The 27186-nt window shown below is 44.0% G+C and overlaps 2 protein-coding genes across 5 annotated transcripts in view; one reads left to right on the top strand and one right to left on the bottom strand.

Annotated features, from left to right (window-relative positions):
• RPL10A (ribosomal protein L10a) overlaps nt 1–27186 on the top strand; it is a 486091-nt gene that overhangs the window by 340586 nt on the left and 118319 nt on the right. The gene's annotated exons all lie outside the window — the stretch shown is intronic.
• Nucleotides 1–27186, bottom strand: part of KIF21B (kinesin family member 21B) — a 91945-nt gene that overhangs the window by 53810 nt on the left and 10949 nt on the right. For all 4 annotated transcript variants that reach the window (XR_013230369.1, XR_013230368.1, XM_077334254.1 and 1 more), the window contains exon 2: nt 1922–2144. Coding sequence is in view for 2 of the 4 variants with exons in the window: in XM_077334254.1 (XP_077190369.1) it covers nt 1922–2144 (223 nt within the window). In the remaining 2 variants the exon portion in view is untranslated. The remainder of the gene's footprint in view (nt 1–1921; nt 2145–27186) is intronic.

Genomic DNA, 27186 nt, shown 5'->3' on the forward strand with positions numbered 1-27186 from the left:
AAAGCTGTTTCAACCGAGCAGTGATATCAGGGCTCTCCCAGCCTCACCCACCTCACAGGTTGTCTGTTGTGGGGAGAGGAAAGGGAAGGCGAGTGTAAGCCACTTTGAGACTCCTTCTGGTGGACAAAAGTGGCATCTAAGAACCAACTCTTCTTCTTCTTCCCCCACCAACCTCCAAACCCTCCAGTCTGCCTTTCTTCTTGGCTTGTCTTCTCCACCTCCTCTCCCATGTCAAACCGTCTCTCTTCCACTCATCTTGCCATTCTTATCACCCACCACCTTGCTGTGCTTCTTCACAATTTTTATCCCTCGGTGCCTCTCTAGCTCTGGATTCCTGTTACCTGAGGTTACTTTAAACATGCCCTCTATCGCCGGTGTCTTGCTGGCTGTTCCTTCCCTGCTTGTGATCCTGGAGGGCAGCCATGGCTGCCGTGCTCTGCTCCAAGCCTTGGGCTACCTCCTTTTGTGTCCTGCCTGCTGGGCCCTGGCCCCTGGCGACGGCCTCTTCTCCCTGGAGCCCTGCTGGTAAGCCCTGCCAATGCTCTGCACCTGAGCTCCCTGTGCTGAGACACGTCACATTTCCCTCCCTGCCAGGGGAGGGGAGGTTGCCAAGCCGCTTTGCTGGGTTTGGGTTTGTCTGGGCTAACTCTGCCGTCTTTGTCACCTGGCCCAGGGGCAACTTCCCACTGGTGGTCTTGTCCCCATGAGCAGTGGTCCCCAACCTGCGGGCCGCGGCCCGGCGCCGGGCCGCAAAGGCCATGGCGCCGGGCCGCGGCTCCCTCTCCCCGCCCCCCCCGCAGTAAAAAACTTCCCAGGCCGCAAGCTTGCGGCCCGGGAAGCTACTTACTGCGGGAGGGCGGGGAGAGGGAATCAGGGCTGGGCTGTGCCCGTCCAGGCCGCGCCCGCGCGGCCCGATCCGCGGGCGTGGCTCGCGGGCGCGGCCCGACCCGCGGGCGTGGTTTCCGGGCGTGGCCCGATCCGCGGGCGCGGCCGGGCGCGGCCCGAGGCGTGGGCGTGGCCCGCGCGGGCGCGGCCCGAGGCGTGGGCGTGGCCCGCGCGGGCGCGTTCCCCGCGGGCGCGGCCCGATGCCCTGCCGGTCCCCAGCCTAATAAAGGTTGGGGACCACTGCCCATGAGCCCTCGAGGGGGGGGCTCCTTGTGGCTTTGGGGGTCACTGCAATGTCCGATTTCCGGCCTGGAGGCCTGGGTGGGCAGACAGAGCTGGGATATCCAGACATAAAGTTAATCCAACAATCATGAAATGGCACTTCAAACAAGAAACTCTTGGCATACTTGCAGAAATCATCAGGATCACTGGGGTTACAGAAGGGAATCACTTGGTAGGGTAAAGCAGCAGATAGTATAAATCATGGCAGTGGTTAATGCCAGACATATTTACTACCCAAAGAAGTCTCAAAGCAGCTTACAATCGCCTTGCTTTCCTCACCCCTGTGAGGTAGATGAGGCTGAGAGAGCTCTTAGAGAACTGTGACTAGCCCAAGCTGGCTGCCTGTGGAGGAGAAGTGGGGAATAAAACCTAGCTCTTTAGGCTGTCAATCTTAACCACTACAGCAACCTGAGCAAAATGTTAACAACAGGACATTTGGAGACCACTCATTTATAGAGTCACCATGGATCAGAAATAACTTGACGGTATTTAACACATACTCACTTTCTCCTCGCTGAGGGCACACAGCTGTGTACATCATTCTCCTCTCTTCTGTTTTATCCTCAACAGTACTGTGAGATAAGTTTGGCTAAGGAGGTTTGACTGAAAATTCAAACTCTCACTCTGCCACAGAGGGCCTCCTGGGTGACCTTGGGCCAGTCAAACAGTCTCAGCCTAACCTACCTGACAAGGTTGTTGTGAGGTTCTCTCTGCTCATGACAAAGACTGAGAAGAGGGCAAGGGACTTCCATACCTGGCCATATGCCAACACCGTAGCATTGTAACCCTCGAAGCAGCCTTCGATGAGTTTGCTCACACAGGTTGTGTAGATCTGTTCCTGCCACGTTTCCAGATCGAAGACAAAGTCGTAGGTAAAGGCTTTGTCCTTTCCCAGGAGGACTTGGGGTTCGCCAGGCGTCACTGATGTACAGATATGACATCCTTCGATCTTCTCCTTTGGCATCTGAGGACGGATCCTGCAGAAAATTGAACAAAGACAATTATTCCCTAAACCATTTTTTACAGTAGAAAAGGGAGATCCCACACCAGCTGTTACTACATGGTGCAAACATCCCAGCCAAAGAGGCTTCTGATATTAAGCCAAGGCACAAAATTTAATCTAGGTTGATTTTAGTTAGGCACAGTCACACGTAAAATGCCATAACAAGTCAACTTACCTGGAATAAGCTACAGCAGTATTGCTCTGTTACAGCAATAATACGGGCTAACCTGTCAACCAACCCTAAAACGCAACAAACCCAAATTATCCCTCTATCTAAGCAGAAAAAAACAAATAATCCAATGGTACTTTAAATACTAAAATTGCACAGACTAGAGCTCACTTCATCACTTCCATGTCAGCAAGAAGTGTTAATCTTCTGTTGGCAAATAGATTACACACCCACACACACATAGATATGGGAAGAGATGGGAAAAGAAAAGCATTAATACTGAGGCCAAAGGGCCATGAAATGAAAGAGGTACAGACACAATGCCAGACAAGATTAGCACAATGACCATATTTTAAAAAAAGAACAAAAATAGTATTGTTGATATTAGACCCCTGGCAGGAGAGCAAAAGGAAGGATGAACTGACACGGTCCCATGACCTCCATCTTGTCCCTGGACTCTTCTAAGAAGAGACTTAGACAGGCTAGTCGGCAGCCCGAGAGGAACAGCTTTGAGGGTCTACAACTACCATTTTGATACTCGAATTTAGCATCTCATTCCTCCAGCTATTGTTTATAGAGATCCCACTGAGCTTTAACAATATTGCATTAAATTCCAGAAAACAACATTACTGTTCTGTTCCCAAGCAAGGCTTTGGGCTTCATTTTCATGAACAGCAGGACTCCATGCTGGTTTACAGGTAACTGCTGAAATTCAGTGCATGTTTCAAAAGGAGTTTGTAACATGGCATGGTGTGCGGTGTGTGTGTGTGAAGGGAGTCTGCTGAACCAAAAGTGGGAGAAATCACTGTTAAAGGTCTTACTGGGTATGCACAAATTCTTGGTCATACCTATGTGAAAGCTGCAGCTACTAGGTATCCTTCTTTGGCAGATTCTCAATAATTTATGAAATCAATCATAATTTAGAGCAGCCATTCCATCTGTTGACCCCGAAATATTTTTCAGGCATTGAGGAGCCACAGAACTAGGCCAGAAGTGTGGCCGAGACCACTGAGGCAGGATATGGGGAAAGGCTGGGGATTCCCAGGGAGCTCTAGTTATGAATCCATGGGTAGGGAATAACTCTCGTAGGATCAGATTGTCATAACAAGGCTGTCTCATCACCTCCCCCCCTTCCCCAGTCCTGGACAGCTTACCCCACACACACCTCCTGCACCTCGAAGAACTGACAGCTTTACAGCAGTGATAGAAGTAGCTAAGCTATTATGCTGCGTAACCCAGGCTTAAGCAGTCTCAAGGTGACATTGCTAACATGACTTGGCAGGTGTCCCCCTTCTGAGTTGTGTCATAGCTTGGTGAATGCAAGAGTGCTACAGGCACAAAGGGCTTTATTCATCCAATACAAGGACCTTGCAAATCCACAATAGAAAAGACCCATTGATGGCTTATTCCATTCCAAGTCCTTCATGCAAGCTGCTGCCTTTATTTGCCCTCTCTTCCTTTTTCAGGGGGGAGGGATAATATAAACTTGCCCAAAAGGCCACAGAGGCTTAACCCTGCTGTGTGTGGGCTGGGAGTATTAAGCAAAAGGTGTGTGTGGGGGGTCATCTTAAGACTTAATACCTTCACAGTGGTACCATCTGCTGTGCCTCCTTGGTTGAGAGATGGTGGGGATATGCAATTAGCAAGGACATCTACGCACAGATAGGCACCACTGGGCTTGGGCCAAAGTCCATATGCAGAGAGAATGTGTGGCAAAGTGGACTTGTGTTTCTATGACTTCGAGCTCATCAGGGTTTTGAGGAAGGGTCACAAACTGGCACAGTGGAAGTGCATCATTAATGCCTTTGCCTTGCACAAAGGAAGTTCTGTTAAGGTTTTTGTCTTATCTGTGATGGCTGAATCCTTCAAAGACTGACAAAAACAGCCACCTGAAAAACATGGAGATGGCAAAGGATGTTTTCTTGCACCTCATTTTGGAGCTATCAGGACCAGTTCAGCACTGCTCTAAGCCCAGGCTTTCCAGCTGTCTTGTAAAAACTAGGCACAAATCAAGGGTTGAACACACCAAAAATGTCTAATGAAAGGTGGTGTGTATTATTATTATTATTATTATTATTATTATTATTATTATTATTATTATTATTACTTAGGCTTACATCCTGCCACTTTCTGAAGACTTGCAGCGGCTTACAGCATAAAACCCCCATAAAAGCCCCACATAAAACCTATTATAGTCTAAAGCAGTGGTCCACAACCTTTTTAAGGCTGCGGACCGGTGGGGGGGGGGGAGTGCAATCCGGCAGCAGCGCATGCTCTGCAGGTTTGCGCACGCATGTTTGCGCTATGCACAGCTGCAAACATGCATGTGTGAAACTGCCACGCATGCGCGGAACTGCTGCATTTGCAGCCACACATGGTGCAAACACACATGCGCAGACCTGCCACGCATGCACGTTTGTGCCAGTGGCCGTGCTTCCCTCTCCCCCCCCCCCCCGCAAAAATAAGCTTTCCGGGCCACTTGCGGCCCGGGAAGTTTCTCACTGTGGGGGTGAGGCGGGGAGAGGGAGCTGCGGCCTGGTGCCAGGGCCTTCACAGCCTGGCACTGGGCCGCGGCCGGGTGGTTGGGGACCACTGCTCTAAAGCCTCCTCCATCCACAAAAGATTGGCGGCTAAAAAAGTCCCTCCCCCAAGCAGACCTCCCTAGAGGTGGGGGGTGTAATACAACTGAGCCTGAGCGGGGGCCATGATATTCCTTTGCATCTGAAATTCTAGCCAAGCTGGCAAGAATGAGAGTCTCCTTCGATACATCTCACAAGCCTTCTACAGATTTTATATTGTATTCTGATCACACAAACTGGAAGCATGCCAGACACATTTGGCAGGAGCATGTGGATTTCCATCATACACCTGATCCATATGGTCAATATCATATATAAAGCTTTTGTATACAGAATATGTATGGGGTCTGTGTGTAGCATATGTGAAATGTTGTGAGTGGCCCTGAATCTTTGGGGAAGGAAGGGCAGCATACAAATCTGAAAATAAAACAAAGAATTAGATCACTGGTCCATCAAAGTCAATATTGACAACCCTGACTGGCAGCAGCTAAACAGGTTTTCAGGCAGAGGTCTTTCACCACCCATGTGATTAACAGGATTTAACCCAAAACTTACTTGCACTGCAAACAGATGTTACACCACTGTATACCAGACTCATGCCACCCTGTCTTGTGTGAACTGGGCAACACATGGATTTTTCATGTACATACAGAATCCATTCATGCAAGACAGAACACTGGAAAATCAGGGTTATGTTGGTATGCTGAACATGCATGGACAAGCCACACATTGCCCAACTCACATGGCATGGTGACTGTGTGGCTGATGGGCCCCCAATTCATGTGAAATGGAACAGTTCACGTTCAGAGGGCTACAATTCTAGCAGCTTCTGCAAGAGATATATCGTGCACCAGCAAGCCGCATATCCTGTGACTAATTTTCACAGAGCACTTTATGCAAATTGAGAGGCTGCTTCACTGGTAGCCCATGAGCCCCTTCTGTGTCAGCCAGGATGGAAAAGCAGCAGTCCCCATGACATGATTGCCATGACAACTGAATCTCTGCAGAAAGAGGGGGAGGAGACAAACAACCCAAAAAAAGAGCACACTAGCACACTATACAAAACACCACTTAGGCAATTTCTCCAGTAACCCTGATGTATACAATGGTCTGGCTGTTCAGTTCCATCAGCAAAAGCCAACATTTATAGAGAGGGGAACCAATTGGGCTGGCATCCAAAACACAAATGGGCTCTCTTCTTACAGTGAAAGCGATGGCCTCAAGGCCAAGATGGAGATTTTCCCCTTTGCCAGCCTCCCCCCGCCTCCCCAAGGAGCCACACTGTATAGACATTTCTGATCCAGGAAGATCCCCACAGAGAAGATTCTGTCTTATTATTCCCTACTCAAATCTGACTCCTCCTCAGTCTTCTTTTAGATACCAGAATACATCCTAACACAATTCTACTCAAAAAAGGTTTAATTCATCCCCACTTTTGCTTAGCAACTGCTGGTTAGTCATTAACTCTCCGGAAAGAAAGTTGATTAAGAACCTTAACTGGCTGTTTAATGATCAACCCTTCTCTGAAAGATTCTTCTTTCATGTCTTCTCTGGCCTGCACTCAGATCTGAGCACTTTCTCAATCCCAAGAGATAGGATGGGGAGTACCAAGGTAACCTTCTCAATTTTCTTATTTTATTCTGTAACTATGACGAAAAAGTCAAAGAGATGGACACGTGCAGTCTGGAACAGTTTCCAAAAGTATTTAATTGATCTAGTGAAAATGCCCTGGAAACTGGAGGAAATCCTGAACCTGTCAGGCTCAATCAAATATATTTTCCTGCCACTGAACTTAAGAGGGACTATTAGATCTCTACAGTAAGAGCATTAGCCCAATCCTGAGACTGCCTGCATGAAGCCACCTCAGACTAGTTGGGAAATGGGAAGTAGTAATATCAGCAGGCTATGAACCTTTAAAGCAGGCTTCCTTTTGTGAAACCCTTGCGTTTCTTGACAGCCCTGGAAGGGTTTCCCTAATGAGTGGGATGTAATGTTTTATATATGTTGGTGATATGACTATATATGGTTATGTTGGCCCACCCACCCCTCCCAAAATGGCCAATGATGAGCCTGGAAGGTGTGGGAAAGGCAGGGGCCCTGGGTGGGTGTCTACACAGCTATGCTCCCCAATCATATTCTGTACAATTGTGCCACTTCTGAGGGTTCTCAAAACCGGAAGAACCTTTCAGGGGGTTTTCAACAATAAAAAAGTTGAGAAAAGATGCTTTAAAGAATTTTTATTGCGTCTATAAATGCAGAATGAGCAGATGGTCTAAGAATCAGAGCACAAACAAGTGGGCTAACAGCCAGCTCACCCACATGCTTTTTTCTTTCCCACCATCACACTAGACGTCACCCTCAAACATACAGGAGGAAAGAGAGAAGAAGAAAATGCATAGTTTGAAAGGAAAAGGATAGGCACATTTGTTGTGTCTGTAGTTCTGCCGAGGACACAGCTTTAGGTCTGAGGCAGGATCACAATCCTGCACTGAAATCAGCCAATGCATGGCTTGATCCAGACTGCCGGACCCAGTCAGTTTAAAGTGAAACTGACCAATAGCGTGCGCTGGCAAGAAGATCTATTGTACTGTCCTATATATAAGTTGGTGTTTTCACCAACTATATCCTTAGTTCAGTTTCAGTTCAGTTGCGCTTCTCTGTACCATCATGTTGGAGTCACGATAAAGAGTTCAAATGGTGTCCTGGCCTCTGAACCCATGGATGTAACAATTCATATATGCCGAGCTTCAATCATTTTCTTAATTTAAAATCAAATTAGACAACTTGTACCATTACAGTAATGAGCACACAAACAGTTATGCACACTGCCAATAAATTTCAAACATTTTAGAAATTTCAATTTTATCTACGACATACTCCTTTTATTGGTAAGCACAGCTGTCTATAAGTCTTGTCAAAGATAGTTTTGGTCCCTTTGGAACAGGAGTCACCCATTTTTTCTTCAATGACAGCTTCTGTTGAGTAATTAAAAGTACCCCAATCTATCTCTGTCCTGCCTGATTGCCTGTTACCAAGTTCAGTCTAGATGCTCTCAGATAAACAGCACAGAGAAAACCTCATGAAGCAAATTATTTTTTAAAAGCTTACAGCAGATTTTCTTTGTGATATTTTCCTGGGTTTTCTAAGGGATCCACCAGCAGCAGGGAGCCACCAGTATGATACAAGCTACCTGCTGGAGACCCCTGTTCTAGAAGGGAGGTTTCAGAAGATGAGGCTGCAATATCATTAGCTTACGGAATCTCTCAGGAGTCTCTCAGGTTTCCATCTTGTCTCCCAAGATTTTTAACATCTGGCAAGCCGGGCTTAATTCCTCACTTCTCCATATGCAGGCTGCTGGTTGACCTTGGGCTCATCACAGTCCTGATATAACTGTTCTCACAGAGCAGACCTGTCAGGGGTCCCTCAGCCCTACATACCTTACAGGATGTCTGTTGTGGGGTGAGGAAGGCAAGGCAATTGTAAGTCACTTTGGGACTCCTTTATGTGGCGAAAAGCAGAGTATAAAAACCAACTATTTTTCTTCTTCTAGAGTTCCCTTAAGGTAAAATAAGAGAGCTCTTCTGACATTCAAATGCTGCAAAGGCCTACCATCTTCATACTCAGGCTGGGGGAAAAGCACAGGTAAAATAACTTCCTGAGAAGTATGGAACTCAGACAGCACCTTAGGTACAAGCGTCAAACGAGGATGTAAAGCTACCTGTTCAGGAAAGAATTTCAAGAAAGGGGGGCCAGCCCACAAAGCACCCAGCTCACTAACTTACCCTGCTGAGGTGGAGTAAGGGACTAAAAACTTTCATGGATAGTAAAGCTAAAGGACATGTTCAAGTGGTTTGCACATCAACTGTGAGAAAAGAAGATGATCAAGTTTTTATATCCTGTTTTTCACTACCTGAAAGTCTCAAAGCAGCTTACAATCAGCTTCCCTTCCTTTCCACTTTGAGGTAGGTGGGGCTAAGACCCTTTCCACACTGGCAGCACTGCGCTGGGTTGCTGCCAGGAGTTTGCAACAGGGCATTTCCCCCCACCTCTTCCTGGGTCCAGACAGGGAAAGATTTTCCCCACTGGACATGTTCCACCGTGGATTAGTACCTCCACACGAGGCAGCCGGGGCAGAAAGGTTAAACCACGCCGGAGGGTGGCAGGGCCATTTTTTGTTCCGTTTAGGAACACAGTAGCAATACCTTTAGCTTGCTTTGGATCAAAACATATGATAAACTGAGCACTCTAAGTAAGGATCAGATGGGATTTCTCCCAGTTGACTGTAAGCCCCAAATTCTAGGAATAAGTTAGAATAATCAACCAACGTATTTTCACAATCTGCCACTAGAAGCCAATCATCAAGGTATGGGAAGATGTTGTATCCTTTTAACATGAAATGAGCAACAGGAACAAAGCACTTTGTGAACACCATGAGGACAGTAGCTAACCCAAAAGAAAGCACAGCAATTTGAAATCACACTTGATCCTTAAGAGCTTCCTATATGCAGGATGAATAGAAATATAAAAGTATGCATCTTTATGTCAATTAGCCTGCAGTTAGGCTGCAGTAACTTTAGAACTGCAGGAGCATCAACCATTCTAAAATGCAAATCTTACAAATAAATATTTAACCATCATAAATTCAAATCGGGTCTTACACCCCATCTGTTTTGTCAACAGTAAACATGCATGAACAGAATACCTCTGAAAACTGGGTTTCTGGCAACCTCCTCTACTGCTCCTTTATCAATGAGTGATTTGAGAGCCAAAGAGCTTAGATGAAGGGACCATACACTCTCTGTACTGTAAGGCAGTGGTCCCCAACCCCCTGTCCGGAGACCGGTACTGGTCCGTAGATCAGTCGGTACTGGGCCACGGCTCCTCCTCGTCCTCCTCCCCGGCTGCTGCCTCAGGGGCTGCCCTGCCACTCTGCCACCAGCTCACCTTTGGTGGTCTCCAGCGGCCATCATGGCTGGGGCTCACACTCGGCATGGCACTGCGCAGCTGCTGCTGGCAGTGCCTCCCAGCGGGTGGCGGAAAGTCAGGGGCGCCAGCTGGAAAGCAAATGGAGCAGAGGCTCAGGTGGTGGCAATGTCCCCCGGCAAAAGACTACCCCCCAGGCCTCAATAAAATTGCCAAGTGTTGGCCGGTCCCCGGTGATAAAAAGGTTGGTGACCACTGCTGTAAGGTACAGGGAGTCATAGATTTAAATTCTAGCTTGTAACCATCCTTAGCAATATCAAGGATCCACTGATCCATGATAATAGACTGCCAACTAGGTAGGCAAGTAGTTAATTGATCCCCAAATTTGACAGTTACAGCCCCTCCCCCCAAAGTCAAAAACCTGTCTTCTAATTATGTGGGACATATTTTGGAGAAGAACCAGAAGCAATAGGCCTTGTATGAGTAAAGGCCCTTCTCTTAGTATCCCCTGATTGGAAAAGAGGTTTAGACTGAGGATACTGCATCCCTTGAGCCCTCTGGTAAGGGTGCCATTGATAGCATGTAAAGAGTCATTGTAAAAACTGTGATGCTCCCTGCTGAGAAGTCAGTGACTTAGTTGTTGGGTTTTGAGCTCTCAAAAGGAAGATCTTCAACCCTGCACTTTGTTTCTAACAGTAGGGCCATAGAATGCAACCAGGAATGATGTCTGAGAACTACGTAGCTAGCCATCACATGTAAGGCAGTGTCAACAGAATGTTTGCCAGCTTTTATTTGTTTTGACAACAGTCTGGAAGACTTTCACCAAAGGCCTCTTATCTTCTGGCAACAATTCATTAAATAAGTCTATATGTTCCCAAAGAAATAATTGGTGTCCAGTAATTTGTAATTTTGAAAGAGCCAAAGAAGAGTAGAGCTTCCTACTCAGGTTTTCTAATTTCCTTCTGATCAGTAGGGGCAGTGATGAAGGAGAGCGGTGAGCTGAGAGACAGTTACAAAGACTCTTTTAAACTTTATACAAATGCTTAACCCTCCTTGACCCAGACAAAAAAGACAATATTCATGTGTCATCTTAACACTACATTAGCTGGATTTCTTAAATAAAGTCTTCTGAACCATGGTCACAATATAGACACAGATTCTCATGGATTCCTAATATCAATGAAGAACAGAGAAACCTCAACAACACAAGCTACTCCTTCAGCAGCAAAAGAGAAACTGAAGGTGGGGACACTGCTGCACATGCTCCTTGGGCAGGATCAAAAGCTTTGGCTCCAGCACACAGTGCCCTCTAGAGGTTTTTTAGCCATAAAACCTCTTGGATGGCAGGCCTGCTCATATACAGTCCCCATGTGGGACCACACAGAAGATCAATGAAGAATATGTGTTTAACTTGCCCAAGACAATATTTTAGTTCCCCTGAAGTAGTAAGCTCACCATTCATGCTCCAGGATACCACAGTGACCACTGATGACTAGATGATAAAGGTGGCCAGCAGTGCATTTTTCCACATTAGTTTAGTTCCGCAGCTGTGCCCTTTCTTTTAAGAAAAAGAAGCTAGCTAATGTCATAGGTGCCTTAGCATCATCCAGGATGAACTACTGTTAATACCCTGTACGCAGGGCTGCCTTTGAATATGGTCCGGATGTTTGAAATAGTACAGAATAAGGCAGCAGGGGCACTTACAGGCACTGACTACAGCAAGCATATTACTCCAGTCTCATGCCAAGTGCATTAGCTGCTGACAGAATTCCAGGACCAGTAGAATGTAGTATAATGGAATAGTGCAGAAAGGCATTTGTAAGGGTCGAGGATTGCAATCTATTGCAGTGTTCATAATATTATCAACTTACTTTTACTGCACTGTCTTCTTTGTAATCTACTCTATCGTTTATGGCAGGGGTAGTCAACCTGTGGTCCTCCAGAGGTCCATGAACTACATTTCCCATGAACCCTTGCCAGCAAATGCTGGCAGGGGCTCACGGGAATTGTAGTCCATGAACATCTGGAGGACTACAGGTTAACTACCCCTGGTTTATGGTATATCTTGTCAGACATTCTGTCTGATTGAATTTTTTAGAATATATATTCTGTCAGCTGCCTTCGGGGTTATGTGGAAAGGTATCATGTAGCCAAATTTTAGAAGCTAAGCAGGGTTAATACTTGTATGGGAGACCATCTAGGAAGACTTTGTAGAAGCAGGCAATGGTAAACCCTAGATGTTTCTCAATGTTAAATATCTCTCCCTTTTCTTTCCCATTAAATTCTTATATAAACTTTTCAATGTTTCAATATTTTGAGACCAAATCCATAATAGTAATATTCATTAACAATGCCATGACAACATTATGCCAATACTATCTGTTCAGATTACCTACCAACAAGGAAAACTGAATTGCTTGCCTTGAATACCGTATGGGTCGCCATAAGTCACACACTACCTTGTGTCTCATTGAGAATAATGGGCTATAACAACAGTAAAATAATTACGTAAATAAATATAAAGTGTTGAGTGTTAACCATTAGGCCTGAAATGGTTTGAGTCAAAGGGATGTGGTTGGCTGCCTCCACCTGCACATATATAGCAGCTTCTGCCATGAGGTCAGCCAAGAAACCTTACTGCAGGAACTCATTAGATACATTGGTTTGAGGAGATCTTCTTTTGCAGGAGGTCTTCTTTTGACTGGAGATAGTTCCTTCTTTAAAGGACTTCTTGTATCAGCTGAAAATACTCCTCCCCCCCCACCAGAAAGCCAGTTTTAGTTAAATCTTTGTGTTGTGTTCAAAAGTTTTTAGTGACTATTTTAACTTGTGGTACAATTATTCTTTTGTAAGCCACTTTGAGTATTGATTTTTTTGATTAAAAGACAGGATATAAATATTCTGACAGACAAACAGACAGATTTCTCAATGCACTTGAGAATGTCTGATTTGGAGTCATCAGATTCTGATTTTATTTTTATTTAATTTTGGTTAGGAATTTATATCCTACAACTTCACCCAAAAGTCCCAGGGCAGGTCACAACAGTAAGTCTGTTGCACCTCTTATGCTTTTCATAATACAAAATACTTAAAAATTTTATTGCCACAAAGCAGCCCATTCATACAACAATCAGTAGGCAGCAGCCTATCATACTAGATTTGATAGGACCTGTCATAGATCATATTTACTTCCATTATTGTCATTATGTACAAATAGTCACCCTATTTCCTTCTAAGAAGAGGCATTTCATCATGGGATGCATTCTCTTTTGCACACAGAACAAGAGGCAGATAACTCATTAAAGATTTGCAACACCCAGTAACTATTTTTCTGGAACTCCAACATTTCCAACTGCACCCAGTAACTGAAACCTCAAGAGCCAGCCTCCTCATTTGCCTTAGAACCTCACTAGATTTATAGAGATCCTCAGTACCCATGCAGCAAGAGGAAGACATGTGTTGGTTCATTAATACTGGCAGCAGAGAACCTGTGCCACTCTACCATTATCTGCCCCAGGACCTCTATTTTAAAAAGCGGGTCTCTGGGAAGACAGACTTCATTCAATTTCAGACAGGAACTAATGTACAAATGGGAGGGGGGGAGGGGAGGGATTACAGGGAAGCCTGAAAGAGAACCAGGAAATGAAAACCTACTTGCCAAAAACAGGGATTTAGAAACAATGGGGAAAAGGGAGAAAACATTAATTTCATGTTTAAAAAATGTTTTCTCCTTATCCAGTTTTCTACTAGGAGACTCGGGGGATGACAAGTGGGAGGTCTCTATGAATGGGCTTCCCCTGAGACCAATAAACATCAACTAAGTCTACTCTATACTAGCATTGGCCTCTGAAACAAAAATGACTGGTTCTGCTTTATTCAAGCTGTTTCCATCACCCTAGTGAAAGAACAGTGCTTAGCATTACTTCAGCATCCCCAGTTCTCTAAGACTCTGTAGTGGCAAATGATTCCAGTTACTACAGCCTAATAAGATGTCAAATTTCTGGGAAATCAGTAAATCAAGACACGATAATCTGCTATTAGCTACTTGAACTTCAAATGTAACACGGAACAGCCTTGTCCTTTGCAGACACCCGCTGGAGAACCACATCTGTTTAGATTTGTGAAAATCCAGACACTGCTGTAAGTATGATGGCTGTTCCAACTTCTGCAAACTCCAGATGCTGTCAGTTACCCATGTTCAGTGCTATGTTGCTGCTGAATGCCCTGGAACTGAGTTCCCCAAGAGAAAATGTCTAATATCACTCTGGTTTCAAATTTCACCTTTCAAGTCAATTGTGAGGGAAAACAAACAATGATGTAAGGAGCTTTTTGTCCACATAACTCCACACTACTCAGATATTTTTAATTTCCAAGGATGTGCAGCACATTTGATTCAGAGAGAGGCGGGAACTTTAAATATTAAATTTGCCTCTTATCATTTCCACCAAAACCAAAGTAGTAGGACAGGAAGGGGAGAAATTAGTGAATTTCCTCACTAAACCTGCTGGACACAAGCCTTCTAATTCACTCAGTATCCTTGCTTGGTTTAGTCAAACTTTAGCCTCCATAGACAGCTAAAATGCAATTCATACAGAGTGTACCCTGATAAGAATGTGTACAGCATGGTCATACATCCACTCATAGCAAAACCTGCAGTTCTTTTTGAGAACCAGGCAGCTCCTCCTTTAAACAAATGCTTCAGTTTCCCTGGGCGTAATTCAGCATGTAAGAAGATCAAGGAAGAGGCTATTTAAGCAATAATGCCCATGACCATGGGACTATTACCATGAAATATAGATTAGGTGAGGCACAAATAATGAGGCTTTAGGGTACCATTTATCATAGGAAGAGCTATTATCTCCCAAAATATAGGCTGGGGACGCAGGAATGACAAAGGCCAGCATAATCTGAGATGGCTAGGTAAAAGACATCACTTTTCTCTGAGCTGAGTGTTATTTAATCCGTGCCTGAAGGATCTATACTGACAGCATTTAGCAAAGATATTGTGACTATGCAAGATGTATGACAAAACCACAATTTTTCAGAGAGAATTTTTTTCTAGCGAAAAAAAGGCACACAAAGTTTAGGCACATTTTAGATCAATCTTCATTCTTATAATCCCATTGTTGGATTGATTTAAACATTTATACTCTTCTTTCCTTCTGACTCAAGGTATTTTATAGTTCCAAAACTAAAAATATACAAAATACAATAAAACCCCATTAACTCCCCCAATACATGTGCTACAGATTCTGTCCCTAAGTGCTCAATTATCACTTTTCCCCATTCTGCCTCGCAGAATACAATGGTATGTCAAAAGCAAGCTTACTTTCAACTTGGCCCACATTTGTGTGTATGTTTGTTTGGGTAAGGGTAGTGTTAATAGTTCTGCTTGTTTTGCACAACAGTATAGTTCTTTTAGATTCATATTTTGGCATGGAACCAAAAGCCATTACAAATTTGAGGTTGCTTCCAGACAATGTTAAAAAACGGTATTAAAAGAAACAATTACAAAACAGTTAAAAACTGGTTTTGATCAATTTGATTTTTTTTAAAACCAGAAATAAAATTTCTGAATGACAGGAATGAAGGACTATTAAGCAAAATCAAAACTCTCAATTTAGATAGCTAAATAGTATCATCATCACCATAATTTCTTCTTCTTTTTCATTATCATCATCACTTGGAAAATAAATAAAATGGGAAAGGAGTGGTGGGAGGAGTAGGGACTCATAGCATACCTGATTGGCCATCTGTCCAATGAACAGCCAATCAGGCAGGCTGTCCCACCCCTGACTACATTCCCCTCTAGGCCAATCCACTCTACTCAACTGACTGCGAGAAATAAGGCAGCCAGTGAGCATGAGCTGGGAGGAGGGGGGAGGGCCTGGGACCATGATCAGTGGCCTCCAGAAGGTCGCCCAGCCAGCGGCCAGGGCCTGTGAGGGAAGGGGGGTAAGCCCTGACTGTTAATTTTGGCAAGAGGGGAAAGAAATGACACAGGGGTCATAGAGTCAGTTGCCCCTGGTTTCTCCCGAACCAGCAGAGCACAGAAAAGGGAATACTTGACAGCTCTAGACAGACAAAGGGGTGCCCATCTGATCTCCCAGAAGTAGTCTGTGTTAATTCCTGGAAAAAAGTCTTCTGGAATGACAAGGTGACAGGGAAGCAAATGACTTGCACAAAGAGGATGATGAACTCAGAAGTAAGAAGCAACACCTGGGTTTTGGGGATAAGTCAGCTAATGAGGCAGATAAAAGGAACATGCTGAACAAGGCTCAGTGTAGAAAGTTGTTTTGTATGCCACATATTTTTGTGAGTTGACCAGCTTTATCCTGGCTTACTGTCTTTGTATTCTGTTCTTGGTAATCTTTGCTTGTGTTCTCAGGAGAGGCAAGATCTTGCTCTTTGCATTGGTTCCAAGATCTGGACCTTCTTTTCCTTATCCTGGGACTGAACCTTTGGCTCTCTAGCTTTGGACTGATTTGTTGATTATGTTTGTAGAGTAACATAAGCACTGAGTAGAGTAACATTACCAGGCTCTGCCCAGAATGTACCAACAGAAAAAAAGAGAGAACCTGTCCCAAGCTATTAGAATCTGTATACAGTATAATATTTATACAATACACATTAATAAGATATTGAATCAAACATCAAAATGTGTCTAATCTCTATTTTAATGATTAATGACCAAAATGGACTCTAGATTCGTGCCATTTTCAATGTTGATTTTCATCAGTGGTTGTTTCTTCCTATGATTGTGAAAATTATCCTTACAAGTTTTCAATATTCCAATATTATTCCTATTCTATATTACTGACAATCATGTCTTTTTACTATATATCCAATTCAAAGTTGTAGCATGAACTCTATTTATATAACACTTGCCTTCATCTTGCAGGTACGGGAAAGCTTTGTCAAGAGAACGTGGTCTCTTGATAATAGCATGAAACATCCTTTCCTTTAGAATATGACCCTCAAACATCTCCTATAGTACCATCCTTACTGGGAAGCATGAGACATCCAATGCAATAGGATTACAATAACTAAACTTAGACAGCACAATAACAAATCAGACATGGGTCTGCTCTTAAAGTCAACTTGGGCAATGGCAACTATTTGGAACTAGGTGAAGCATGCATATCATACCTACTCTGCGGTTACTCCACTGGTTACCAATCAAATACTGGGTTCAGTTCAGGGGACTGGTTGTAACTAGTGCCGGCCCCCCTTTCATTCCATAGAATTTGCAAAACAGAAACATCCAGGAGGCTATTTTTATAAAGGGGATATAATGCAACAGGAGGACACTTTAAAAAGACAATAGGACTATAGTCTACTACAATATTTATTGTCTTGTTTTTCTTGTATTGTCTTTTCTGCCTTTGTACACTCTATTACTTTACGGTATGTCATGCGTTTCTGTTTGTATGGATTTCTAATTCTGGAATCCCGCCTTTACCGCATTGTTTACTGGATATTTTATACTGTCTGATCATATTTTTAAAGGGCCAACATTTTGTAGTCCATCTTGAGTCTCAGTGAGAAGTGAAGACTATAAATGAAGTAAATAATCTAAATCCATTCCAATCCATAAATAAAGCATCTGCTGTACTGGGGGAGTAAGCAGACTGAGCTTGGTAGAAATCCCTCTAGCAGTATTACAGTCACATCATGCCATTAACACAAGTCTGTGGCTGCAAGAGAATCACATGTTAGTGTTTAAGAGAAACTCCCCATTGTTCACAGCACCATCTCTTCATTTATACCTCCCAGGAGAGGGAATCTGGGATAGATTTGCATGTAAAGGCCTCTCTGTACACACCACGTCCCATGCCTGTCCTCCATTTCATGTAACAACAGCAGAATATTTTGACAGCATCTGGCAAGAGATACTCCCCCAGAGCCCAGAGGGTCAGATGAAGCACACAGGAAGAGCTAGGGAAAGCAATAAATAGACAGGCTCTAAACCCCAAACACTGCTTGGGGAGAAGCCTTCTCCCCTGCTGACTGCAAAACTGTATACTGAAAATCGCTTGAGTCAATGCTCCCCCCCCCCCCACACACACACACACTGATTTTGCACATATTAAAGATCTGGAAATTGCCCTTCCCCACACAAAGACCCTATTTATACAAATATTTCTATGCTTAGTGCTCATAGTATTCTGGATTTCATGCATCAGAGTGTTCAAAGCACATCTCATACATTACCTTCCGTAATCCATATGACAGCCCTGACGACATTACTGCCCCCCCTTTACAGAATAGAACTGAAATGAGAGCCAGAATCTTGCCTAAGGACCCCTAATATTTATAATTCAAACATTTTTACCCCACCTTTTATACAAATCCCTAAGGCTAAAAATTAAAAAGAGTTCCTGTTTGAAAAATACAATGAAAAATACGCTTTACCAGCGTAAAAGGCAAAGCATCACAGCATGTAAAATAAGGGGCTAGCATGAATGAGTAGAAGTAAACAGCAACAAAACAATAGCCACAACAAAGATTTTATATTTTGTTTCTAAAGAGCACTACTCTGCCTGGCATCTAAATGCCAGAAGATATGAAATGGAATTGCCCTCCTTTGTGAACCTGCACCACAACAAAATCTCTAGACCCATGGGAGCCTAATAACTTCTACCCCATCTTGCATCTAGCATTTCTGGGGAAGTTAGCCCAACCCCAGTTGGGTTGCTGCGGACCAAATATCAGCATTCCTGGAGGAAACTGCAGCCATTGACCCATTTCATTTGGGTTTCTGACCTGGTCATGGAGTAGAATCAATGGTACTCGCCTTGACAAACCTTACAGTCTTTTATTTTGAAGAATGCTGTCTTCATTTGCATGATATTTGCAAGCACTGGCTACTAGAAAGGGAATTGAATTAAAATTCAACTCTATCTCTTCTCCTTTGTTCTCCTTTGCAACTGTGCTGAATGCACAGAGTGAAGAAAGAAGCAGGAAAATACTGTTAGATTTGAGCATGATCCATGTTCCAGCAACTCATAAGAGCATTAATTTCCTATTATCGTCTCCACACATATTTAGTTGCCACATAAGAAAGTAAGAGGAGTGGTTTGTTTGGTTTTAAATTCAGCATTTGCAACTTTTTCCTCTGGGAAAAGTCTTCAGCATTCTCCATGTGGTCTCATCAGCCACTAGAAAGTGCATCACTGGCCACCTACAGTTCAAAAATTGCTGCCACAAAACATAAAGGTAAGGTAACGGTATCCCCTGTGCAAGCACCAAGTCATGTCTGACCCTTGGGGTGACGCCCTCTAGCGTTTTCATGGCAGACTCAATACGGGGTGGTTTGCCAGTGCCTTCCCCAGTCATTACCGTTTACCCCCCAGTAAGCTGGGTACTCATTTTACCCACCTCGGAAGGATGGAAGGCTGAGTCAACCTTGAGCCGGCTGCTGGGATTGAACTCCCAGCCTCATGGGCAAAGCTTTCAGACGGCTGCCTTACCACTCTGCGCCACAAGAGGCTCATGCGCCACAAGAGGCTCATCAAGAGGCCACAAAACATAGTAAGTAGCAAATCAAAGGTTTGATTTCTATCAAGGAAACAATACCATAGACCCAATCCAAATAGGGTATACCTCATAGCTGCTATGTAACATTAAAGTAAATACCAGAAGTCCCATCAAGAATCTCCTACATATTGTATAATATGACTCTCAGTAACTGAGGAGAATGACCTTTAATGAGACCCTTTGAACATGAAAAGCACAAAAACTTTGAAGTACCACACAGTTGGGAGACAGGAAATATTCTAGAAGAGAAGAATAATGCAGAGAATAGAACTATCATTGTCAACACTCCAGTCCTTTCATTTGCCTCACGTGTCCAGAGCTCTCAAAGCAAGATGTAGTACAAAGAAAAACAGCACTGTATGAAGCACAGACACAGGCAGGGACTGACCTCATAACACTCAACTGGAGCTCATACTCTTCAGATATGGCTCATAACCCTTCGGCTACCAGTGGGACAACCCAGCCTTGGCCTGATGCACTGTCTTTATAGTCATCGTAAAATTTGTTGTCCTCAGCCAAAGGCCTTCACAATATACAAAAAACCATGACATACTACAAATAACAAGAATATATATATTAAAACTACATATTCTGTCCCTACTTCCCAAGCTTAGACACATAAGTATCTAGCTTACAGCCTATATGTTAAACTAGAACTCTACCCATATTGCCCAAAATACGGAGATAGGATTTTCTTGTAACAGGTTTTGCCTTGATCTTCCAAGCAGCCAGTACATAGAGAGCTGCTCTGCTGGATGCATAAGGATCAGTGCCAGAAAGCAGGAAAGTCAGTTTATCATATTCTGACATAGCAGGAACATTAGGGATTACCTTAATTAAGAATTGATTCCTAGGTTCAACATAAAGTGGCCAGACTAAAATATAATGCATAAACTCTCAAATCTCTGAAATCCCATTGATACACAAACATTGGAGTTCAAGAAAATCACCCAGAAAGAAGGGCTGATGGCATTACATGAAACCTTATAGATGTAAGATGAAACCTTATACATGAAACCTTATAGATGTAAAAGCCATTGTTAAGGTATGAGCAGAGATGTTCACCAGTTAGTGTTCTGGCATCTTTTTTTTTTTAATTTAAACCAAAAGGCTATTGTTGCTTGGGGTATTAAGGAACTATCCATTACAGCATTCATGTGAAAGGTTCAGTGTTGCAAGTCTCATGACTTAACTCCTTTATCCTTCAACAGGTCATCTGGGACTGAATACCGTAACTGGATTATACTAAATTGTTAAACCCAAAAGCTCTCTAACATATATCATTAATGGCTAAAACAATCTAAATTTGTTATTTTGTTTTTCACCCAATATGTTGGGATTGCTAAATTCACACATGCTCTTAATGAAGGGAGTCCAAGCTCAGCTTTCATAAAGACCACAGGTGTCTCTTTTGGCAGTACTAGAATACATCACATAAATTTTGAAAAGGTTCTAAATTTCATTTTTCCATCCCCTGATTTCTGTGCCATACAGCGGGTTGGGGATCATTTTACTAGCAAAAAGTTTGAGGCTATGTCTACTGGAAGCCCACCTTGCAGAAGAACTTGACTATAGCTCCCATCCTTTTTAACACCATCATGCATACTGTTGTCATGTGCACATTCCAGGATAGTGTTTCAGTAATTAAACTAAAAGTAATTAAAGTGATTAAAGTTATCAAAATGGACACTGGCCAGAGCATCATACAACTAAAAGAAGAAGTGCAAGATCGGAAGACATGGAGACCACTGAGCCTTGGATCACCAAGACTGAATGGCTAAAATCATCATCAAAAGTAACTCCTAGATATTTGAATATAGTACACTGTTAGATGGGTGCAAAAAGAATACTCCAAGAAAATCTCGTGGGTTTCTCCCCCAAAATCATTATTTTTCTTTTTGTGTAGTTTATAAGTGTCTTTTTTTCCAGTATATACCCAAATTATCCAGCAGCATGTTTAAACTAATTCTTGTTTGGGAGATTAAAATCATATAATTAGCATATAAACACAATAAGAACTTTTCATTGACCAATGGAGGGTCATATGTATTCGGTCCCTCCAATCTCTGCATTATACCATTTATATTTAAACAGTAGAGGGGCCAATACACACCCCTGTTTAACTCCCATTTCAACTGATATTTCATGAGTCAAAGATCTGGAAACACTTACCTTAACCTTGTCAGATATGTTCAGATATAGCTGCCTTATGAGGTATGGGGGTAATGAGAAATTGTTCCAGATGCATTTGGCATGTGTCTCTGTTTCTTTTCCCTAAGTAAATCTTTATATTGAGATTTGATTCTTAACCTTATAAAACTGGATTTTCCCTCCTGATACTCCTCATGCATTTTGTTAATTCTTTTTTGAGTGCTTTGCACTCCTAATTGAACCAAGCATTTTCAAAGTTTAGAGAGGGGGTTGGAGAATTCTTTTGGGTAAACAAAGGTTTTAAAAAACTAACTACCCTTTCATAGTGCTTTAAAACATTGGATCCAGATTGTAGAATGGCATTCTGGCATGACCAAAGTTCTTCGTTTATCAGAGTTTATGCTATTAAATTCTGTAATTGCTCTGACCATTTAGGCTTCCTATGTCCAGGAAAGGTCCCTTCAGCTACACCCAGGATTGGAGAAAAGAATATGTCTTTATTACATTTAAATGTGATCCTCAAATAGCTATGATCACTAAATGTAGTTTCCATAACCTCAAAACATGCCATCTAGGTACTGCGATCACTCAAGCAGAGTCACCTGAAACTCAGCCCTTCCAAGACGGAGGTCCTGTGGCTAGGAAGGAAAGGGGCAGGGCAGGATACGCATTTGCTCAACCTGGCCAGGGTGCAACTCAACACCGCAACTGGTGCCAGGAATTTGGGGGGTGACCTTTGATGCCTACCTTTCTATGGAGGTGCAGGTCACAAGAGTAGCCCACCAGGCTACTAGTGCCCTACCTATCCCTGGAACACCTGGCCACAGTGATCCACGTGATGGTCACCTCCGGAATTGACTTCTGTAACTCACTTTACACGGGCCTTCTCTTGTCCCGGACTCGGAAATTGCAGCTGGTACAAGATGCAGCAGCTAGGGTCCTCACTGGAACACCTTGGAGGGCCCATATCCAGCCAATGCTGAGGCAGCAGCAGTGGTTGCCAGTTGTATCCTGGATCAGGTTCAAGGTTCTGGTTTTGACCTTTAAGGTCCTTCCGAGTCTGGGACCCACATACCTGAGAGATTGCCTACTGTCTTATGCCCCATGCAGGGCCTTGTGCTTTGTGAATATTAATTTGTTCTGGAAGAAAGTCCTGGAGACTTCAGGAAAAGCTTCTTTGACCCAACCTGAACTGGTCAGGGGGGGGGGGGGGAAGAGAGATGATTTTTAAAATCCTTGGAACAAAGACTTTTTGGGTGCTGATTCCATCAAAGCTCTTAACTGAGGTCTAGAGGAAGATGCTTATTACCACGTGCTTGCCTGCACAGCTGAAAGAGCCTTGAAGGTAATGGAACACCTATAAAAGATTTGTAGCATTCTGAGCTAAGGAGCATGCCGTATATATGTAACATCCGATAGGGCATGTACAGAGGGAGGGACAGAGGAATTGCATGACCATTTGTTTTGAATTCCTTGTTCTATCTGGTGCTGTGGTAAGAATATGCTTGTGAACATTTTCTTTTAAATAAATACTTTGTAATTCTGATCCTGTTAGTGATTCCCTGTGTCACATAGATCTCTATCAACTCAGGCACATTAATTTAAAAGGAGTGCCAGGAGGAAGGAGAGGGCAGTCAGCTGGCAAGTGGCTCCTCCCTTAGTGGTACACATGGCAGCCATCTATCTCCATGGTAAACCACAGATGAGGACCAGGAGACACAGAGGCAAGTCCTCAGAACTTGGAAGGGAAACTGGGAGCTCTGACCCTCCAAGTGGGCAATTCCTACAAAGGTCAGGTGGCACTGTTGGTTGAACACAGAGAAATAAGCCCATTCCTGCTGTTGGGAAAACGCAGAAGGGCAGGGAGGACCTGGGCCTGAAGTTTAGAGCAGGACTGTTCTGCCACATGGCTCATAGTCTTTTTTCCATACAGGGGCTAATACCAACTCTGAGGAAGTGATTGCAACTGGAGAAGCAGCACAAGGGGAAGAGCAGATCACGACAATACTACAGAGCCACAGTTCTAATTCAGATTACCTGCTGCTACTTTTTTAAATATTAAAATGTCAGGAGACCCAGTCAGGTAATGTGCAGATTGGCCCTCACATCTATTTTCCTCCTGAGTACCTACCATTAGTGGCAATCTGCAGTCTAGTTATTTCTTCCATCTGGAAACAAATAGGCTTGTGTTTATTAATGCATGGTGTTTCCAAATGGAAGACAGAACTAGACTGAATCCTACTCAGATCTATTCAATAGGGCTTACTTCCAGGGAAGTGGTCTTATGGTACAATCATAAGAACACTTTCCTGAAAGTAAGCCCTATTAAATAGATCTCAGTAGGATTCTGATTAGACCTACTTAGGATTTCTCTCACAGACTGATTATGCATGGCAGCAACAAGACAATCCCCCTGTGCACAAGGTCTGCCCTGGAGTTGTGTGTGCACATGAACAACTCTGGCGCATGAAAGTTCTGTCATGCCTCTTGGTAGCAGTGGCAGCAGAGGGGGGGGGATGGGCATCTCACCACAGGATGGTGGGATAGTGGCATGCTATATTCCACCATTGTGGGGGTGTAAAGGTAAAGGTATCCCCTGTGCAAGCACCGAGTCATGTCTGACCCTTGGGGTGACGGCCTCTAGCGTTTTCATGGCAGACTCAATATGGGGTGCTTTGCCAGTGCCTTCCCCAGTCATTACTGTTTACCCCCCAGCAAGCTGGGTACTCATTTTACCGACCTCGGAAGGATGGAAGGCTGAGTCAACCTTGAGCCGGCTGCTAGGATTGAACTCCCATCCTCATGGACAGAGCTTCAGACTGCATGTCTGCTGCCTTACAACTCTGCGCCACAAGAGGCTCATGTGGGGGTGTAGAAATGCCCTATTCAGCTCCACAGCACCACAAAGCTGAATGGGGCATTTTGTGCCCCTGCAGAGAACACTATAGGTATGTAGGAGGATGTAAACATCTTCCCTTATGCACAGGCCTGCCCTGGCCAGGCCTCTGCTGGCCACCGTAGCAAGACAGGGAATCCATGTTCCACCACCGGGAAGCAACTTCATGCATACTCAGGGATTAGGCCCACTGCCCTGCCTCTGCCAGCCCAGCTTTCTTCCCTGTGTGTAATCAGTCATAGGGAGCATATAAACTGAATGTCTTTTCCCAGCTTCTATTGTGTCTTTCTTATTGATTTTTATACCACCGCTCTTCCAGTGATCTTGCAGCAGTTCACACCATTTAAAACAATTGTTGTTGTTGTTATTAGGTGCGAAGTAGTGTCCGCCCCATCGCGACCCCATGGACAATGATCCTCCAGGCCTTTCTGTCCTCTACCATTCCCCGGAGTCCATTTAAGTTTGCACCAACTGCTTCAGTGACTCCATCCAGCCACCTCATTCTCTGTCGTCCCCTTCTTCTTTTGCCCTCGATCGCTCCCAGCATTAGGCTCTTCTCCAGGGAGTTCTTCCTTCTCATGAGGTGGCCAAAGTATTTGAGTTTCATCTTTAGGATCTGGCCTTCTAAGGAGCAGTCAGGGCTGATCTCCTCTAGGACTGACCGGTTTGTTTGCTTTGCAATCCAAGATACTCACAAGAATCTTCTCCAGCACCAGAGTTCAAAAGCCTCAATTCTTTGACGCTCGATCTTCCTTATGGTCCAACTTTTGCAGCCATACATTGCAACTGGAAATACCATAGCCTTGACTAAACGAACTTTTGTTGGCAGGGTGATGTCTCTGCTTTTTAGGATGCTGTCTAGATTTGCCATAGCTTTCCTCCCCAGGAGCAAGCATCTTTTAATTTCTTTGCTGCAGTCCCCATCTGCAGTGATCTTGGAGCCCAGGAAAATAAAATCTGTCACTATCTCCATTTCTTCCCCATCTATTTGCCAGGAATTGAGAGGGCCGGATGCCATGATCTTTGTTTTCTTGATGTTGAGTTTCAAGCCAACTTTTGCACTTTCCTCCTTCACCCGCATCAACAGGCTCTTTAGTTCCTCTTCGCTTTCTGCCTTTAGAGTGGTATCATCTGCATATCTGAGGTTGTTGATATTTCTCCCTGCAATCTTTATCCCAATTTGTGACTCCTCTAATCTTACCTTTCTCATGATGTGCTCCGCATACAAGTTAAATAGGCAAGGTGACGGTATACAGCCTTGCCGAACTCCTTTCTCAATTTTGAACCAATCAGTGATTCCATGTTCTGTTCTCACTGTTGCTTCTTGACCTGCATATAAGTTTCTCAAGAGACGAATAAGATGCTCTGGTATTCCCATCTCTTTAAGAACTTGCCACAATTTGTTGTGCTCCACACAATCAAAGGCTTTAAAACAATAAAGCCCCATACAACAATAAAAAGATGGAAAGACAGATGGTGACTTCTTGCTCAACATTTCCAGTCCCCTCCCTCTTCCTTCCCCCGTTCAACCAGAGGCTCAGGTTTTCTTCTGCTGGGAGTGAGGAGCCAGATCTAATAGGCATCAAAGAGGAGGTGGGGATCCTCTGATGGAAACATCAGGATTCCACTTGGGCCTCAACCATATGCCTGGCAGGTCCGTTTTGCAGACTCTGTGGAAAGTTGATAACTCCAGCAGGGCCCTCAGCTCTTCTGGGAACTCATTCCACCAGGTTGGGGCCAGGACCAAAAAGGCCCTGCCCCAGGTCAAAACCAGGTGAACATCCTGGGGGCCCAGGACAACCAGCAAATTCATACCTGCAGAGCGAAGAGCCCTGCAGGGGGCATAAGCAACCAAGCAGTCCCGCAGATAAGTGAGACCTAGGCCGCGTATAGTCTTAAAGGTTGATATCAATACCTTGAACTTGACCTGGAAGCAAACTGGTAACCAGTGCAGATGATGAAGCACCGGCTTAACATGGGCCCTCCATGATGTTTTAGTGAGGACCCTAGCAGATGCATTTTGTTCCAGTTGCAGTTTCCGGATCAAAGCCAAGACTCTTTCTTGCACTGAGAGAGTCAGTGGAGCCAAATGAACATAAATCAGCCCTTCCAGAAGCCTAGAAAGGCCTCATTTATGCCAACACTTAGCTAACAGCAGCATTTAAACCCATTCCCAGGGGATAGATATTAGACAGTGCCTCCTTGGCAGCGCCTATTGAGTTTTGGGGATTACAATCTGCATCTTTGAGGACAAAGGAGTAACACACCACTCAAAGTAAATAAAGGTTGATTCATCTCCAGATATTATAACAATGGAGTTTTCTGGGCAGGCATGCCATCATCCCAGCACAGATACCACATGCAATATGGTAGACTTTAGCTAAAGCAAGGATGGAAGAGCCGTTTTTCTATGGTTTCATCCCATCGCACTGCAGTAACATTTAAAAGCCTGATGTCCTGTGTGCAAGACCGATAACTTCTTCACACTTAATCAGTATTTCTGATCCTGGCCTGGTAACAATTGTATGGAAAATACTTAAGCAATTGAGACCACCCACCTGATGCTAGAGCTTAAAATGTGACAACAGCATAACAGGAAGGAGCCGGGGGGAAATAGTTCTCGCACCACAACTGTAACATTGACAGGGGAGGGGACACAGCTTCCTTTCCCCTGATGTGGCTTCTTCAGGGTGCTCTAGCACTGTAATAATGCAGTGATGAAATGGCATCACAATGGCAGTTCAAAGCATTAGGAGCT

Source organism: Paroedura picta, chromosome 4 (assembly GCF_049243985.1).
Source record: "Paroedura picta isolate Pp20150507F chromosome 4, Ppicta_v3.0, whole genome shotgun sequence".
NCBI classification, from domain to species: Eukaryota; Metazoa; Chordata; class Lepidosauria; order Squamata; family Gekkonidae; genus Paroedura; species Paroedura picta.